The sequence below is a fragment of the Excalfactoria chinensis genome, chromosome 8, assembly GCF_039878825.1.
Source record: "Excalfactoria chinensis isolate bCotChi1 chromosome 8, bCotChi1.hap2, whole genome shotgun sequence".
NCBI classification, from domain to species: Eukaryota; Metazoa; Chordata; class Aves; order Galliformes; family Phasianidae; genus Excalfactoria; species Excalfactoria chinensis.
In genome coordinates, this window is record NC_092832.1 from 22,679,258 (window position 1) to 22,697,742 (window position 18,485).

At 50.4% G+C, this 18,485-nt stretch overlaps 2 protein-coding genes across 2 annotated transcripts; both read right to left on the reverse strand.

Moving 5' to 3' along the window:
* Positions 1 to 10,436: 10,436 nt before the first annotated feature.
* TXNDC12 (thioredoxin domain containing 12) lies at positions 10,437 to 18,376 on the reverse strand. The gene is made up of 7 exons (XM_072343783.1): positions 18,171 to 18,376; positions 16,625 to 16,685; positions 13,035 to 13,087; positions 12,306 to 12,379; positions 11,860 to 11,929; positions 11,684 to 11,767; positions 10,437 to 11,288 (listed from the first exon to the last, which is right to left on the reverse strand). The coding sequence occupies exons 1-7, from the start codon at positions 18,250 to 18,252 to the stop codon at positions 11,209 to 11,211; spliced, it is 504 nt and encodes a 167-aa protein (XP_072199884.1). The 5' UTR covers positions 18,253 to 18,376; the 3' UTR covers positions 10,437 to 11,208.
* On the reverse strand, positions 14,177 to 16,429 carry KTI12 (KTI12 chromatin associated homolog). Its single transcript, XM_072343784.1, has one exon. The coding sequence runs from the start codon at positions 16,196 to 16,198 to the stop codon at positions 15,488 to 15,490; it is 711 nt and encodes a 236-aa protein (XP_072199885.1). The 5' UTR covers positions 16,199 to 16,429; the 3' UTR covers positions 14,177 to 15,487.
* Positions 18,377 to 18,485: the final 109 nt, after the last annotated feature.

The window sequence follows — 18,485 nt, forward strand, 5'->3', positions numbered from 1 at the left end:
TATGTTTCAGGCAGGAGGAAAGGCCCAGCCTACAGGTGCAGTCCATATCCTGCTTCTCAGTGTAGACAGATTGCTGCTCCTGATGAAGGACCATCTCGCCGACACTATTCCAGATCCTGATAGGGTATGCTGAAAGTCCATGCCAATATGGCCCCTTAAAGGCTTCCTGTTATGTGCCCTTGGCCTCTTCTTTGGGACCTCTCCAGTGACGAAACTGCTGACCCTGTACCAGACCAGTCTGAGAGAAGGGAAAAGGCCAAGGCAACGGGGCCGGTTGGAGACCTGTTGCTCAATATCAACAGGCAGTTTCTTCTCAGGGAAGACCATCTTGCTGGACCATTCCTGGATCCTGGACGGCCAAACTGGAAGGCCAGACCACCAGGGCCCCTTGAAGGTCTTCTGACTCATCTCCAGGGGCTGCTGCTTTGGGCCTTCTGTAGCAACAGCCCTGCTGATCCGGTACTGAGTATGTTCCAGGCAGGAGAAAAGGCCCAGCCTACAGGTGCAGTCCGAAGCCTGCATCTCGCTGTAGATGGGCTGCTGCTCCTGATGAAGAACCATCTTGGTGTCACTCTTCCAGATCCTGATAGTGTACGTTGAAAAGCCAGGCCAGTATGACCCCTTGAAGGCTTCCTTTTCCAGGCCTTTGGCCTGCTCCTTTGAGACCTCTCCAATGAGGACTCTGAAGACCCTGTACCTGACCCATGTCGGGCAGGGAAGAAGGCCACGCTGACAGGCCCAGCCGGACGCCTGGAGCCAGGTCTCAACAGGAAGCTGCTTCTCAGGGATGGCTGGTGTTTTCTTGTCAGAGACCTGGCCCTGAAAGCTGGAACGGCCAAGGCTGTCTCTGAGATGAGACAACATGGCCAATGCCGTGGACTTGTCAGAAGGGAGGAGCTGTGGCCAGAGCCACATCCAGGTGCCTTTCAGCCCCCGGCACAGCTCTGCGGTGCAAAGCACAGCTGCAGTGATTGCCCTGGGATGGTTCTCTGCTCCACGGTGCTCCTACAGAACTGCTCCCAGGCACTGTTCATCAGATTGCAGAAAAGCCCCTTGAAACACCGACATTATGGGATAGTAACCGGCGTGTTCACAAACGCCGTGTTTTCTGCTTTGCTGCACCTTTGCTGTAGTAAGTAATAAAAGCTGGTAAAACCTAGAAGCCGCTCTTCTCTCATTTTGTGACTTGACAATGCGTGCAATCCGAAAAGCGAGCAGCACAATTCTGCCACAACGGCAGGGAGGTTTGGTTCAGTGGCAGCGCGTGCTCCTGCCTCCCGACCCGTGTTACAAACCCGCCCGGCTGCACTGGCAGCCAGGGCTCAGGAAACACGCGCACCACCACCACCTCCAGGTGCAACGAACAGCAAAGAGCGGCGTCCCGAGGCCGGTGCTCGCGTGGCGGGAGCCGCCCCCCCGCCGGCACCTGAGGCGGCCACGGAGGCGGAGCCGCTCTCAATCCCGGGCGACGGCGGAGCCGCGGCGCGGTCCTAGTCCTGGCCCGCTGCTCTGGGGCCGAGGGCGCGATGGCAGCCCCGAGGAGATCCCACCGGGTGCCGCTCAGCCCACGCTGCGCACCGGGGGCGGGGATCGCCTCGGGAGGCTGCGAGTGCGGTCAGCTCCGGACGGGCGGGAGCGCTCCGTGCCCGCGGGTGTCGCGGCGCCGTTAACTCTGGAGCCCGGCGATGGCTGCTGCGGGGCGCGGACTGCTGCTGCTTCTGCGCTGTTGGGAAGAGAAAGAGGTGAAATAGCGGTGTGTGCCCCGCACCTCTGCAGCTGCGGCGAGAAGGCTACAAAAGGCCTCTCGTCCTTCGAGTCCTACAGACAGACCCCACGTTCAAAGTTAGAGCCTCGATTTGTGCTCTGCCCTCACTGTGGCGGGGAAAGCAGCCTCTAAAACAGAGCTCTGGGACAGTGTCCACCTAGGATCCCTCTCAGGGAGGGCCATTCTCCCAGCGTGTGTCACCCTGTGGACGAGCCAGTCCTGTGGGGAGAGGTAATGGACCTCAGGGAGTGTGATCTCCTTGGAAGCTTTGGCAGACAAGGTCTCTGTGGCTCCCTGCTCCCCACCAGCAGCCCCCTTCCTCTGTGATGCATCTCAATCACTCACCTGTTCTTAAGGTCTTTCGGCCTTTCTCCAGAGGCCCTGAGCAACCCTCATCAGGTGCCAAAACACGATGATGAACAAGCCCTCTAGAAAGAGCCGGACTAATGCACCTTGGGCAAAGTAGTCCCAGACTGGGTCCAGGGGGAAGGACAAGGTGAACAACTTCAGCTCCATGCCCTCTGTAATGATGATTCTGCTGACCCTGTTCTGGACCCAAATGGGAAAAGCGGAAAGGCCAAGCGAAAGGGACCAGCTGGACTCCTGGTGCTCAGCGTTGACAGGCAGTTTCTTCTCACCCAGTTGCTTCTCAGGGAAGACCGTCTTGCGGGCTCTTTCCTGGATCATGGAAAGCCACCAGGGCCCCTTGAAGGTCTTCTGGGTTAGCTCCAGGGGCTGCCTTGGGCCTTCTGTAACAACGGCCCTGCTGATCCGGTACTGGATGCATTTCAGGCAGGAGAAAAGGCCCAGCCTACAGGTGCAGTCTGCAGCCTGCTTCTTGGTGTCGACAGGCTGCTGCTCCTGACGAAGGACCATCCTGCTGACACTCTTCCAGATCCTGGTAGGGTACGCTGAAAGTCCATGCTGGTATGTCCCCTTGAAGGCCTCCTGTTTTGTGCCCTTGGCCTCTTGCTTTGGGACCTCTCCAGTGACGTCTCTGCTTACCCTGTGCCGGACCGATCTGGGACGAGGGAAAAGGCCAAGGCAACGGGGCCAGTTGGACGCCTGGTGCTCAGCATCGACAGGCAGTTGCTTCTCAGGGAAGACCGTCTTGCTGACTCTTTCCTGGATCCTGGGAAGCCACCAGGGCCCCTTGAAGGTCTTCTGGGTCAGCTCCAGGGGCTGCTGCTTTGGGCCTTCTGTAACAACGGCCTTGCTGATCCGGTAGTGAATACACTTCAGGCAGGAGAAAAGGCCCAGCCTACAGGTGCAGTCCGAAGCCTGCTTCTCGCTGTAGACGGGCTGCTGCTCCTGACGAAGGACCATCTTGCTGACACTCTTCCAGGTCCTTATAGGGTACTTTGAAAAGCCAGGCCAGTATGCCCCCTTGAAGGCTTCCTGTTCCAGGCCTTTGGCCTGCTCCTTTGAGACCTCTCCAATGATGACTCTGCCGACCCTGTACCTGACCCATGTCAGGCAGGGAAGAAGGCCAAGCCGACAGGCCCAGCCGGACGCCTGGAGCCGGGTCTCAACAGGAAGCTGCTTCTCCGGGATGGCCGGCTTTTTCTTGTCAGAGACCTGGCCCTGAAAGATGGAATGGCTAAGGCTGTCTCTGAGATAAGACAATATGGCCAAAGCCACAGTCAGGGAGAAAGTCAAGCTGAAATTCATGCTCTCCTCTCCCAAGAAACACACACACCACACAAATTGGCTGTCACCCTGAACAGAGCTCCAGAGGTAACCACCAGCACAGAGCGGCTGCCCTGCGAAAATGGGCTGGGTGAGGCTGCCCACCGGACTCTACAGAGGCTGCTGTCACTCCCGGCTTTGTGATGTCACAAACGAGACTGTGACACAGGACACGCTCACGCCCACTTGGAAGCCTGCAAAAGTACCTCCCTTCCCTAACAGCGCGGTGCGGCCCGGCCACGTGCGCTCCGGGAGCTCCCATTATCCTGCATGATGTTCTGATGTGCTATAGCAACACCAATCAAATTACAAAACCATAACAAAACCCCACTTGGAAGGCAAGCCATAAGCTGAACGGTTCACTAAGCACTGCAGGACTTCCAGCCCCGGGCACAACTCCGTGGTGCAAAGCACAGCTGCAACGACTGCCCTGGGATGTTCCTCTGCTCCACGGAGCTCCTACAGAACCGCTCCCAGGTGCTGGTGTGCTGGGCTTGACTGGGCAGACACGTGTCCCCTTCCTGTGGCTGGGACCAGCCAGTGCAGGACAAGGCCGTAAAACACGTGGTACTGCCACCTTTCTGTTCTCTCTTTCCTAAAGACTGTACTTCTATTATTTCTCCTGCAAGAGTGGCAGCAAAGCTCGTACATCAAGGAACATGGCTGCTGTGTGATGCTGTAAGCAGGAATATTGCCTATGATCCTGTGTTTAATAGACTTATTGTCTGAGGTCGTGGCAACTGCTGGAAGAAAACAACCATCTTGATGTGAACTGATAGCACATAGCCAGGTGCGTCTTCCCTCAATGAGGAATAAAAAGCTTACATGCCTCATGTTGTCTCTCCAAGCAATGTGCAAATTTCATTCTCTTTATCAGACCTAAATGCACCAACACTCTTAAAAATACAGTTTGCAAACTGATGGTAATAGCAAAAGCTGCACAATAATATGACATCCAAATTGGACTGTGCTGCCAGAAGAGCTTCTCTTACACACAGCATGTTGTGTGCTGCCCTGAAATGCTCAGAAAGCAGCGAGAACATCTGCAGTTCTTACCAATTAATATTTCTGCTGCACTTTCACCTGCCCCATGCTGTGCTTGCGCGGAAGGCTTCAAACGTAAGTACATGACAACGAAGTTTTTCTAACTAGCAACCAGTTACCTACGGCCTTACCAGACCCAATCATCCTGTACTGCCCTGCAGCGCTGCCCAGCTCTGCCTGCAGCTCCCCTGCAACACCTTCACATCCTTTTGGGAAGGCTGTGAAGGATCCCCACATGATGACAGGGACATGTGTTGGTTGGTAGAAGAACACGGGAGCAGCTCAGAAATGCTCCGTTGTTTCTACAGCCTGCTCCGTGCACTTTGCAGGCTGTTCTACTCCCATCCGGGGACAAGGGCCAGCAGCAGTAGTGTGCAACGTTTCATGCAGTTCTGAGTCACAGCCTGGAAGCCTTGAAGCACAGGTCAGTGAGTTTCTGCTTCCAGAGTAGTTATGGAAAACCTTGGTCTCTCCTTTGTCCCTAATCTAAGGAATCTAGCAGAGTTAGTAATTACAAAATGATGCCACGTTTGTCACAACCTGGAGAGGATCACACAGCTCTCAGATCCTTTCCCCACTGCCCTGGAGAGGTGACAGCCCACGGGAACTGGCTGCCAGATGTCACTGGGGATGCCTCCTCGGCACACTGACAAGTTGGGGGCAGGCTGGTGCTGCAGGATGAATCACTACCTCTCTCAGGAGTGGTGCTGTGGACAGTGGCAGGGCTGGGAATCGCATGCAGCCACTCCTTACCCTAGGCAAACTTTGAAAGGAAAAGCAAACTGAGCTTATTTGACTAAACTGCTTAGCAAATCAGCACCTTTTCCTTGGAGAAAGAAAAGGGGGATGCATTTATAATGTGGCAGCTAGTTCTCAAGCAAAGTTACTTTCACCAGTTTGAAAGACATCTGTGGTGGGTCCTTGGTTCCTGCTGCAAGCTGCAAGCTCCCCTGCCTAGATAGCCCCTAAGACAATTCACACAGCTCTCTGGAAGTGGGATGTGGCCTTTTAGATTATTCCTTTCCTTTCCTTGAAGCACATGTGGATTGGCAGAGGGTACTTCCATCTCCTCTGACGGTACAGGACCTTGAATTCATAAAGGTTTAATAATATCTCTTCAGAGCTATTCATACACAAGCTGGATGTGAGGACAGTGAATGAAGCTCACTAGCAGGTTGATACAAGGCAGATATGATGGCAGACTGACATGGGGATGAAAGTGCATTGACTAGGTAAACTCAGCATGCCAGAATGACGTACAGAGTACTCTGGCAGTGCTGGTGCTTTTGCCCATTGCACTTTTGTTGCCCATTGCTGTGAAATGTGGCTAAGGAAAGGTTTCCTGAGCCTCTGGCTGACACCTCCTTAAAGCCTGTTCAGCCCCAGGTGTGCAAAGCAACTTCTGTTTCCAGGCAGCCAGATGGCTAAGCTGCAATCTAGTCACTCTTTAATTAACTTTGCATTTTTTCCTCTGTGGGTTGTTTCTGGGAAGAAGGGAGCTGACAGCATGTTTGTTTACACAAAATGATTCGGCCTGGCACTTCTTTGGGTCTGTACTAAGAATTCTGAAGTGTCTTTGTGGTGTTTTTTTTTAATCCCCATCAATGGAGAATCTGGGGGGATTTCTGGGATGTATCTGAAGAAGTTACATAAATATGGAGATTTACTGCAAGTTATGTGCAATTGGATATGCACACAAAATGAAGCTGATGAGGGCAAACTAATCTGAGGCCTTGGTTACTGCACACTGTTGAGCTGCTGCAGTATATAATGAACTTCTTACTGAAGCAGAGCAAACACTGACATGTAGGAAGCTCCTCTAAACCCTGTGAGTTGCTCATGTGTGTAAAGTTACACAACATACGTACAACAGCTCTCAGATAAAAGGATTAAGACGCATGCCTCTGCGTGGAAGAAAATGCTAACCAGGATTCGTCACTTGATCTAAATCAAACATCAGAAAGGAGTCACGAATCTGCATTAGGAGTTAGCAGCTAAAATACCCAGGTATAAAACTAGCAGTCACATCAAGCCGCATCAAGTTGCAGCACTCATGTCATATTCTGCCAGGACCCCAAATAAACACCAAGGCAGCCAGCAAGTGCTGAGCTCCTTGTTAGAGGAGGAAGGGAAAAGCATGGTCTAGAAAAGAGCAAATACAAAGGAGGGTGGGGAAGCTGTACCAGCTTACCGTGTTTGAGCATACAAAGGGCAGGAAGGATTAAAGAGAAAGGAAGCAGCCAAATAGCAAAGAAAAAAGGGATTATTGATTATTATTTTGTCTGTCAGTAGTAGCTAGGGATGGAATGCAGAAAGTGCCACAAGAAAGGGAACGCATCAGAGAAGAAGCAGAGGAGATGAGTGTTGAATAAAAATGATCTTAAAGGTAAAGGATGCACATCTGTCATCAGTGGGAGATCTCCACAAACAGAGGACTTTCTAGAAATTTCTTTGAGGCAATATTGCTTCTGACGTCAGAACATGTTGCAAAGCAAGGCTTTGGGACAGACGATGTATGTGTTGCAGGCTACGAGTTCGCTGCAGAGATAAGACAAAGGCAGAGCTGCTGTGAAAGTAAGCCTAGAAAAGATCACAAAGTTGAACCCTGCTATTCTCAACCAGCTGTTGGCTTTTTGAATTATGATTTGTTGAATCAGATCCCAGATGAGCAAGCAGAGTCCTCCCCCTGGTGGCAAGCAGAAACAAAACCGTAGCAATGAGTTTCTAAAGACTGTCTCCCATACTATTCTCCTGCAGAAGCTGGCAGCCCATGGCTTGGATGGGTACACTCTCGGCTGGGTAAGGAGCTGGCTGGAGGGCCGGGCTCAGAGAGTGGTGGTAAATGGAGTTAAATCCAGCTGGCGACTGGTCACGAGTGGTGTTCCCCAGGGGTCAGTGCTGGGGCCTGTCCTCTTCAATATCTTTATTGATGACCTCGATGAGGGCATCGAGTGCTCCCTCAGTAAGTTCGCAGATGACACTAAATTGGCTGGGAGTGTGGATCTACCTGGGGGTAGCGAGGCCCTACAGAGGGATCTGGACAGGCTGGAGAGCTGGGCTGAAGCCAATGGGATGGGGTTCAACAAGACCAAATGTCCTGCACTTCGGCCACAACAACCCCAGGCAGCGCTACAGGCTTGGGGCGGAGTGGCTGGTGGACTGTGTGGAGGAAATGGACCTGGGGGAACTGATTGATGCACGGCTGAACATGAGCCGACAGTGTGCCCGGGTGGCCAAGAAGGCCAACGGCATCCTGGCTTGTATCAAGAATGGTGTGCTGAGCAGGACTAAGGAAGTCATCCTGCCCCTGTACTCGGCATTGGTGAGGCCTCACCTCGAGTACTGTGTCCAGTTTTGGGCACCTCAGCACAAGAAAGACATGGAGGTACTGGAGCAGGTCCAGAGAAGGGCAACGAGGCTCGTGAAGGGCTTGGAGAATCAGCCCTATGAGGAGAGACTAAGGAAGCTGGGGCTGTTTAGTCTGGGGAAAAGGAGGCTGAGGGGAGACCTTATTGCCATCTTCCAGTACCTGAAAGGTTCTTACAGTGAGTGGGGCAGGTCTCTTCTCACTAGTGACAAGTGACAGGACGAGGGTGTCACGGGGTTCTCTCTAGAGCTCCCTTGTGACAGGGGAACAAACCCAGCGGAGCAGGAACAAAAGTACCTCCCTTCCCTAACAGCGCGGTGCGGCGCGGCCCGGCCACGTGCGCTCCGGGAGAGGGGACGGGAAGGGAGACCGCGAATGGGTCTCGGTGGAAAAAAAAATGAAGAAAGGATGATCTGAGAACGAACGGCAGTTCAATAAACCCAGGAACACTAAACAACAACGAGAGAGTTTCAACAAGGAGAAAACCAAATCCCGATCTCACCGACGGGCTGCGGGAGGCGGGAAGCTCCGACCACGCCGCCTCCTCGCAGGGAGCCGGGCCAGAAACCCCGTCCCCTTCCCGACCTCCCCTCCGGTGCCGCTCCCCACATGCCCATTTAAGGCAGTCCGCAGGAAAATAAACTTGTCCCCTTAACTCCATTATCCTACATGATGTTCTGATGTGGAACTGCAACACCAACCGAATTACAAAACCATAACAGAGGGGAAATGGCCTTAAGTTGCAGCAGGGCAAGTTTAGGTTGGATATTAGGAAGAACTTCTTTACAGAAAGGGTGGTTAGGTACTGGAATAGGCTCCCCAGGGAGGTGGTTGAATCGCCATCCCTGGATGTGTTTAAGAGCCGTTTGGATGTGGTGCTCAGGGATATGATTTAGCAGAGGTTTTTTAGAGATGGGGCACTGGTTGGGCTGCGGTGGGACTTGATGATCTTCAAGGTCTTTTCCAACCTGGGAAATACTATGATTCTATGATTCTAAAGCTGTGTTAATCTAAAACCATAAATGAAACCTATTTTTTATTAGGTCAACTGACCCAGCTAGGGAAAAAAATACAAACATGCAGAACACGGATCCTTCTTCTGGGCTTACAGATAATCATTTGCTTTGAAGGCTGATAAAACTTGAGAACAGTTGCTGAGTTCAATTTGTTGGTTATTAGTTTCCAAAAGAAGCAGAGTATAAAACCCAAGGAGTAACTTTTAGTAGCTGAATAGGGTAATTGCAGAGTGCAATAATCCTGTTATCTCCACCGAGTCCTTGTCTTTTAGTGCTCAATTGAGATTTACTGTCTAAAATCCCTTTATGGCAGAATGTTCTGGAAGGTAAAATTCCTAACACTGCTAACAGTACAAATGGACTCAGTAGGCAAGTGGGTTTACTGTATCCAACAGTCTTCCCCCATAAATGCCCTCAGGTAGATTTTCAAACAAAAGAAAACTCTCCGTTTGATGTTGGAAGTCGATGCAAGTGCCTTTTTGGACAGGAGATTTTTCCTTTTAGATGAAGGGTTTCTGTGGATGAGAGGAGAGAGCAGCATCTGTGGTTTATATTGGCTTTATTAAGGCTTTCAGCTGTCTCCCATAGCATTCTCAGACACGTGGATTTAGTACAGGCTAAATAAATGGACAGTGAAGTGAACTGAAAACTGGCAGAACTGCTAGGCTCAAGGAGGGTAGTCAATTGTGGAGTAACCCCGGTGCGGACACCTCTGGGAAACTGGTCGATGATACACGAATTGGAAGGGCAGATGATAAGCAGACACTTGTGCTGCCATTCAGAACGACCTCAACAGGCTAGAGACATGGGCAGGGAGCTATCAGGAAGTTCAACAAAGAGAAATGCAAAGTTCTCACCTGGGAAAAAAGAACCCATAACCCATGGGTACAACAGGTTGGAAAGCAGCTTTGCAGAGGACGTCAGGGTGCACATGAAAAGAGCAAGTGGAACAAGATCCAGCAATGCACCCATACCAGAAAGTCAAGCTAGATTACTTTTCCCCCTCTATTTTTCTTTTCAACTCTAGTAGGTAACCGCTGGATATTAACAACTGTTTACATGGGTGGATGGTGAAACAACTGTTTACTTGGGTGGATGGTGATAGGACAAGGGGGAATGACTTTAAACTGAGTCAGGGGAGGTTTAGGTCAGATAAAAGGAGGAAGTTTTTCACTCAGAGGGTGGTGACGCACTGGAACAGGTTGCCCAAGGAGGCTGTGGGTGCCCCATCCCTGGAGGTATTCAAGGCCAGGCTGGTGGTTGGCAACCCTGCACACAGGAGGGGGGTTGAAACTGGATGATCACTGTGGTCCATTTCAAGTCAGACCATTCCATGATTCTATGATATTACCTTAATCTCAACAGCATATGCAGTGAATGGCTGAATTATTATTACATGAAAAGCACCTGTTGTCTTTTAATTACACAAAGGAGAAACCTTCACCTGTGACACTCAACACTAATAACTACTGCAATATAAGCAAAAATATATTTGCCAGTCCCTAAGAACAGAAAGTTATGTCTCGAACCAAAAAAAACCACTTTCTGCACGCTTATGTTTAAAAAGTTTTAATTCTTCAGCCTGGTACAAAAATACAGTACAATGTGATGGCAAGGCATTCACCAGAAAACATTCAAAGAATAAAAGGGAATTCCCCGTAATGCTTCAACATATCCCACCTTCACTTGATGAAACAATCAAAAGGTGAGTGCACAAGGAAGAAGTTCAGTTTCTGCCCAGAGGCAAATCAAGATGAATCACACAGAATTTTACATAAAAATATGTTTGCTGAGCTCATGACTTCACATGCTACTTGAACGTTGATGAAACTTACTCTACTTGGCTTAGTGGCAGAATTCATGGTTTGGGTGGTCTAGAAAACACTGGGCCCAGGAACATGCCCCATTGGTAGGAACCCCCAGTAAAAACAATGGGATCGTATAATACCAGTGAGAAAAGAGACATCCACCCTGATGAAGTGTCACAATGCTGGCTACTTCCAATTATTCCAATTATGCTGTTTGTCTCCAAATGAGTGTTTTGCCCTACAAGCCTCCCTTTTAACATCAAACATCAGCGGTTGCTCAAACACGCTAATTGATGTGTTTGCCATTACCTAGAGGCAAGTAACCATTATAGTACACACTGCCAGGCAGAGGAGGAGATAACACTGTAACTGATGCATGTGTGTGAACTCCAAACAGGGTTTAACCTAACATTATTGACAGGAGAATTAGGTCCCTCCAGTGCATTTACATTCTTGGTCTGTTTAACTGTTTCCTTTAAGAGTACTGAAGTAATGGAAAAGCATAACTGAGTGTTTGCATTATAGTTCATCTCCCAGGTGTTTTTGTTTGAAAGCATCACCTGTTAGCTTCTCCTGGGCCTCCTTCATCCCTTGGATAACTGAAAGATCAGAGAGAGATCAACTCTTAATCTCAAAACAAAAACATCGGTTACAGAATGCACATCTACTAAGCAACTTCAGGCAACAAAGAAACACCAAAACGAAAAAGCCCAGTGCTCTTCTCCCAGCTCTTTGTGAGTTGTATGTTTTTCCATGTGACAAATGGAGAATGCTTAGGTTCTACAAACATTATTGCAGGTTTTAGAGTGAATTATGACTCTAAACATGGTTCCTCAAAGCACGAAGAGCCACTCACTCGCGTTGTAATTCACAGCTCTGTTACACTGTGAAGTATAATTCCTCTCCACTTAAAAATGAAGGTGTTGTCCTTCACTCAGGACATACCTACAGATCCATCTCACTACAAATGTACCTCAAGTTATTTCTCACCTACCTTGATCAGCATTGGTATAGAAATACTTGTAGCTGGGGTTTCCTTTCTCATTTATGATTTCTGGGTGGACTTTTCCACTGGGATCTGTGAAAGAAAAAGAAATCAAACAGGAAATACAGGTGGTAACAATAAGAACACAGCCCTGTGAGTGGGTTCCACAGCTGCAGATGTCTTACCCATGAAAAGGATTCTGGGAATGTAACCTCCATCAGGACTGAAGGCTTCATCCTTTGGCTCTTCATCATCCTACAAAAGCAAGACAAGAAAGAGGGAGAGTATTAACAAGATGGAATAAAACACAGCACTCATGTTAAAGAAACAAGCCCTCAGATTGTGGTTACCCTGAACAATTTGCATCTTGAACAGACAACAAGTATAAGAGAACTGTTAAAGAGACAGCAGCGGAGAGACAGGTTTATAAATGCAATTAAAATAACTACAGTGAAGAAAATCATTTTCCAAACAACTGGCTCTATCAATCAATCTTGCACATCTACTCAGGAGTGCAAGACATGGGATAGAGAAAAGAAACAGATGCAATCAGTTAAGCAGGATTCAAAGTGCTTAATTACTAAGCAGTAATATAGGTAATAATATAGGTACAAATAAGGGTGTGTCCTACCTCAAGGTTGACCATCACAAAATTATGAGCAAGTTCAGAGATCTCCTTAGACTCAGCAAACTTTGGCTTCAAAGCTAATTAAGAAACAAAAATAGAGAGATCGATATGGAAAGACAATGGAAAATATTTCAGGTTTCTGGGTCAGCAGAAAAATCTCTATTCCTCCCTGTAGAGAGCAGGTACTTTTCAGTGAGCAGTAGGTAAATGGAATGTATGCATCAAGTTGCTCAAGCCAGGCTCAGAACAGCAGGTAAGCAATCCCTGCTGAGCAGCCATGCAGTGAAGCTTAACCATTACACATATGTGGTCAGTTCTGAACCAATGGGACAGAAGCTTGCTGTAAACCACCGTTTCTCACTCAGCCTGTTCATCTTAAGCCTAACCATTATGTTCAGCATGTTCCTTTGCAAAGAGAAAGCCCAGCCTACTGAGAAGCACTGGCTGAAAGTAATTTGCTCTTAACTCTCAAATCATTCATTTTCTGCCATTATTGTCTAGCAAAGGGCAGGAAAAACTGCAGCCATGCAGCTGTCACTTTACTGCTATTTACACAAGGCTGGCTTTTGGCAGCGCTAACGGCTGAAGTGGTGCAATGCTACACTGCTCTAAACAAAGTGTAAATTCAGCTAAGCACGTTTTGAATGTAAAGCCCACATTTCTCATGTTACACAATTTGTATGCAAAAGTTCACTGGGAATTTCATCAAGCTCCTGTGTGAAATTCACTCACCTTTGCAAGCTCCACACCAAGATTTGTGGATGATAACCATAAGAGGCAAACCACTGCAAAAAAAAAGGGGGTAAAAAGGAGAAAATGTCAGATAGCTTTCATACAAGCCTCCCAATATTACTTATAAGTTCTATTGCCTGTACATTTTAACAGTCAGACACCTACAAAGGCTTGATATAATAGAAAACACAGAGATTCTACTGTGTTCTAGGGTTTGTCTGTCTTGCACAACCTTCCGATCTTAAAGATGCATTAGGACAGTTGATTAGAAATGTCCATCACCAACCACTCCAGTAGAGAAGGAGATTTTCTGCTTGGAAGGTTTGCTCTCATTTGTCCAGATCTGCATAAATGCACAACTGGACACGTGTTTCCTAAGAAATGAGTGGTCAGCCACACCGGCTACATAAGAGATCTCAGAAGGGATTCACACAGCTGCTTAACATAATCCAGTGAACAAATGGCATCCATCAGCCCCTCTCCCCACTACTGCCTGCATGTGTCAGACACTTCCTGCTACAGCCTCCCATGATGCAGATCCTGCTTTGAGCAATAATCACACACAGTAAACTGGCAAACCCTTCAGCTTCCAGGCTAATTGCCCTTCTCTTACTGTGCTGAAATAAACCCGTGACAAGTTTGAGAACCAAGAAGGAAAGGAGTCTGTGTGGAACTGAGGCCTAAACGAAGCGCAGTGTAAAATGGTAGAAGTTAGGAACCTAACCTCCCCGTTCAATGAATACAGAAAGGTCATTTGTGAAGGACAATTCAGAACACTGAGTGTTTCAGATACACCACGTGAACGTTATTCATTTCTCTTCCCAAATTATATATTTGACAGTCACTGCCTCTCCTACCTGGATGTTGATTTCATCACCTGATGTATGTTTTATTTAACTTTGCTCTGAAAAGCCCCTTAGCACTTCACCTTCTAGTCAAGCTTAGTGAGTTTGAATTCTCTAAGCTCCCTGGTAATGTACTCAGGTTACTTTTGTGATTAGACAGAGCCTTTAAATGCAAAGAATTCCACATATTTCCTGCCGTAAGTGCTTGCGATTCAATTAATCCATCGCTTTACAGCTCTCAATATCTTGACTGTTATATCTTTTACCTTCTTAACAAGAAAAAAGTGACATACCGACACGTAGTCTTTATTGCTGTTGAGCACATCTAGTAGTACAACACTTCACACTTTTTGCACATGGAAGTCCTTACAAACACGTTTCAAACAGCGGCCAAAAGCTAACTAGTGGAGTACATTCAGAAAGACTGAGAACAAGGAGATGGGAAGATGACTCCTTTTCTCTTAATATTAAATGCCTTCAGCAATAGAAAAAGATCCAAGGGAAGCTAGTACTAGTGCTACAGCTCCCAGAGCATTAAGAATAACCTGAAATTAGGTTCTTCCTTTAGCTACATACTGGTAAGAAAGGAAATCCCTACCAACATGAAGTTTTAGCCTTCAGAACCAGGAAAGGGCAGAGAGGAAGCAATAAACATTTACAGCAGTCCAACACGACTCTGCCATTTGTAACTGGGCGATACGCTGTCATCTTTACACAGCACTTTGTTTGCAGCAAGGAGCAAGAATACACATTTCCCTGGCAAGGCTCTTTTAACATCCGTGTCCCCACCCTAACTATACTTTCCCTCCCCCAACCCCCGTTTCTGGGAATTAAATGCTGAATTAAGTCTGGAAAATACACGTTGCTCTTATCATCAAGGACCTTCATGTCAGAGGTTACCACAAGCAGCTGCAATCCGTACTGCACCACACATAAACATATATACTGATAGATTTTCTATGTGGCCAGAGCACACTGCCATCACAGCTCATCCCTTCTGAACAAGCGCAAGAGCACTCAATCATAAACAATTAGTGACTTTAAAAGCTTTTAATGATGACCTTGCAGAGAAAAGCCATAGCAAGTTGTTTCAATGAAAGTCCTGCAGGTAGATTAAGACTGTTCTATCTAAGGCACGTGATTTATTGTTGAACTTGAAATGAGAGGGTTAAGTGTCCTAAGCCAGCACTCTGCTACTGTGCAGAGTTTGTAAATCTATCTGTTGAGTTCAATAGGATTTTTAACAACAGTTATGTCCCAAAAATACAGCCCGTTCTAGACTGGGAGCTGAGGTCCCCCATTGCAGTCTGATATATCTGGAGGCAGCCTTGGCACAGCAGTCTTCTTATTCAAGACACAGACACGGCACTGAGGAGGGTAGGAGTTCTCCTTACAGTCATCACTTTGCAGCGTTTATTCTCAATTGCTATTTCAGTATTGAGGTGGAGATCTCCACAGGAGACTTCATCTGCGTGGGGATGCAACAAGCTCCTTTTGAAAGACACACGGGGAGAACGCAATAGAGAGGACAGGAGCCTTTCTCAGCCCTTGCCGCAGGCTGTGCTACATGACAAGGCTCACAGCTTCTTGAGTGCAGGGAGCCGCACCTCACTGGATGCTGCGGCTCAGGTACTGCAGGAACATGCTGGCCAGCCGCGCCAGGTTCTCATCGCTGGGCTGCATCTTCGTGTAGCTGATGAACTGCCTGCGCAGCCGGCTCAGCTCGGCCAGCCCGACGGCCCGCGGCAGCACCAGCCCCTCCTCCGCGCCGGGGACGCGCAGCAGCTCTCCGGGCCGCGCCCCGTCGCTCTGGGCGGCCACGATCGCGGCCACCACGTCGTGCGTGGCGCGGTCGAGGCGGTGCAGGAAGGCTCCGGACTGTAGCGGCTGGCTGCGCGTGGCGCGGTGCGGCGGCGGCGGGGCGCTGTCGAAGATGGCGGCGCGGATGTCGGCCAGCGGCAGCGGCTCCTCGCCGCGCACGGCGAACAGCGGCCGGTCCCAGCGGTTACGCGGGTCCGGGGCCTCGAAGGGCGGCTCAGCGGGGCCGACGCAGTGCAGCAGGCAGCGCGCCGTGCCCGCCTGCCGCGCCGCGCAGTACAGCTCGTACCGGACGCTGCGCAGCTCGTTGCCCGCGTCCACGATCACCACGTCGCGCCGGCTCAGCAGCCGCTCCACCTCGGCCCGCACAGCGGCACGGCCGCCCTCCGCCTCGGCCACGACGTGCGCCCGCCGCTCCGCTCCGCCCAGCGCGTCCCGCAGCTCGGCCGCACGCCGGCTCTTGCCGCTGCCCGGCGGCCCGCACAGCACCACCAGCGGCATCGCGCTCTGCGACACGGCGCCGCGCCGACCCGGAAGCGACCGCCGCCGCTTCCGCTCCCGTCGGACCCGTCGCCGTGGCAACGCGGAGCGCCCCGGGCCTGCGCGACAGCCGGCCCTGAACGGGGGTCTGAGCACAAACTGCGGCCCTGCACAGCGCCTCCTTTTGTACGCATATGTCGGAAAAGTGTCAAAACTGCCGCTTATAAACGCATCCGAGCAGTGCTGCCGGCATTCACATCACCTCGGGCAGTGAGAGGAGCTCAGCACGTCAAGCTATAAGCTTCAACAAGCTGTAAGGAGCTGAGCACCGCCTCGTACCTTTGTTAATAAGCTCTATTTTCCGGGGTTAAATTCAGGACTGGTTAACACTGCTACAGAACCCGGGTGAACTTCTGAAGCTTTCCTGTATATAAGTAAGCACCATACCTGGCTGCTGCCTCTTTCTTCCCGTCCTCCAGCGTTCTCCAGTGGATGTGATCTCCAAAACCTGCCAGGAATAAAGCTTTAGCAGTGCTGCAGTTATAACCCAGCACCAGGAGGAAACAGCCCTCCCGAATACGCTCAGCTCATAATACATTCTTTTAGGACATAACTGCAGTCCTCAAATACGTCTGTGAATCCTTACAACCTACGCAGTTATACTGAGGAATCCCACTGAAACTAATTAACAAAACCAAATCACACACTCATGAATATTCAGTTATGCAAAGGACAAAAACGATTCCCAGAGCAAAGCTGAAAACTGCCTGCTGATTATTCCCTATTGTTTCCCAACCTATGAACATTTATTAACTGATTAATGACAAATTAAACGTTGCCATCTGGCTTCCTAAATCCTCGTGAATGGGAGCAAACATCAAACACACCCAGACCAACAAATCATGACTAAATGCTCTAAAACTGTTATGCTAAGTATTACCACGGCTGATAATTGACATCAGAGACTAAGAAGGAACACTGCTAGGCAGGTCTCTGAGCATTCCAGTGACCAAACAACGTGGGGAACATCCAACAAGCAGGTATCAAACCCTGTCCTGTCAGCTAACAACAGGAAAACAGAGACTGCCATCTTTTAGGCACAGCCATCACATGAAGAGCTGCGATGGAGGGGATCTGACATAAGAGGAGCCTTTGAAGGACTCAGAGGTCCCATCTCTGCAGGACATGGGCTGTACTGAAAGGTCAAACTCAGCCGTGGCTTTCCCCTCCCCATTGCTGAGGGCTGGGGTGACTCAGTGACACGGCACAGGAATATCCTCTGCAAGGGGACAGTCTGGGGAGCTGCAGTAGGACCGGGAGCCAGAAGCTGCCCGGCGCTGGCAGCATGGCGGGCTGTACCTCCAGTAAACACCTGTGGCAAAGAACCCACAGAGTGGAGCAAAGCCGTGCGGCACCTTCCTTCGGCATCTGGGAGACCGGAGCTGCTGGCACGGTGTTTTATGACCTCAGCTCATCTCCCAGTACAAACTACCGTGAACATGTGTGACACAACACAGCAAACATTTGCTCCAGCTACCAGCGAGGCACTGACGTGCAGACTTGTAGGGGCTGAGGGGAGCTGGAAGCCGTGAGGTTCACAGTTTCATTCGCTCCGAATGCCAACACGTTGAGTTTCATTCAAAGGCCACCATGCTGACACAGGGGCAGTGTTCTGTCCCAGCTAACAGAGCCGCGCAGTGTAGCTCAAGGCTCGCACTGCACCCAACAGCTGCCTTCGGGGCAACAGCGCAGCACCGCGCCGGGTGAAGCTCGCAGGGAGCCGAGCCGCCAACCACGGCAACAGCGCGGGGCGGGCGGGCCGGGCGGAGCGGGCTGTTACCGTGAGAGGCTGTCACCGAGGGGACCGACCTCCCACAGCCGCCTGGGACAGCGGCCCCGGCCCGGCCCGGCCCCAACGGCCCCAACAGCCCCAACAGCCCCAGCCCCCCCCCGCCGCCCGTCACGTGCAAACCGCGCCCGAATCTGCTCTGACCCTTTCCGAGCCCCTCGGCGGCGGCGGCGGCCATCAGCAGGCAGAGGCAAAGGGCGGAGGCTGCGGCGGGCTGAGGCCTCATGGTGCGGGCGGCGCGCGGTTCGGTGCCGTGTAGCGGTGCAGCCCGGAGCGGCCCCGCCGAGCTTTTGCCTTTTTATGCCTTTTTTTTTTTCTCCTTTTTTTTAAAGCGCCGGAAGTGACGCAATGCGGATGTGGGCGGGGCCGCCGGGCCCTCTGGGGGCCGCCATGTCCGCCGCGGAGCGGACTACGATTCCCGGCGTGCCCCGCGCCCCGGGCGCGCGCCGCCCCGCCCCC

Excerpts from the sequence above, each read along its gene's own strand:
- KTI12 (XM_072343784.1), bottom strand. The coding sequence starts at position 16,198 with ATGCCGCTGGTGGTGCTGTGCGGGCCGCCGGGCAGCGGCAAGAGCCGG.
- TXNDC12 (XM_072343783.1), bottom strand. The coding sequence starts at position 18,252 with ATGAGGCCTCAGCCCGCCGCAGCCTCCGCCCTTTGCCTCTGCCTGCTG. Across the intron at positions 16,686-18,170 it reads CGCCGAGGGGCTCGGAAAGG|GTTTTGGAGATCACATCCAC; the intron begins GTCAGAGCAGAT and ends TATTCCTGGCAG. Across the intron at positions 13,088-16,624 it reads AAGAAAGAGGCAGCAGCCAG|TGGTTTGCCTCTTATGGTTA; the intron begins GTATGGTGCTTA and ends TTTTTTTTGCAG.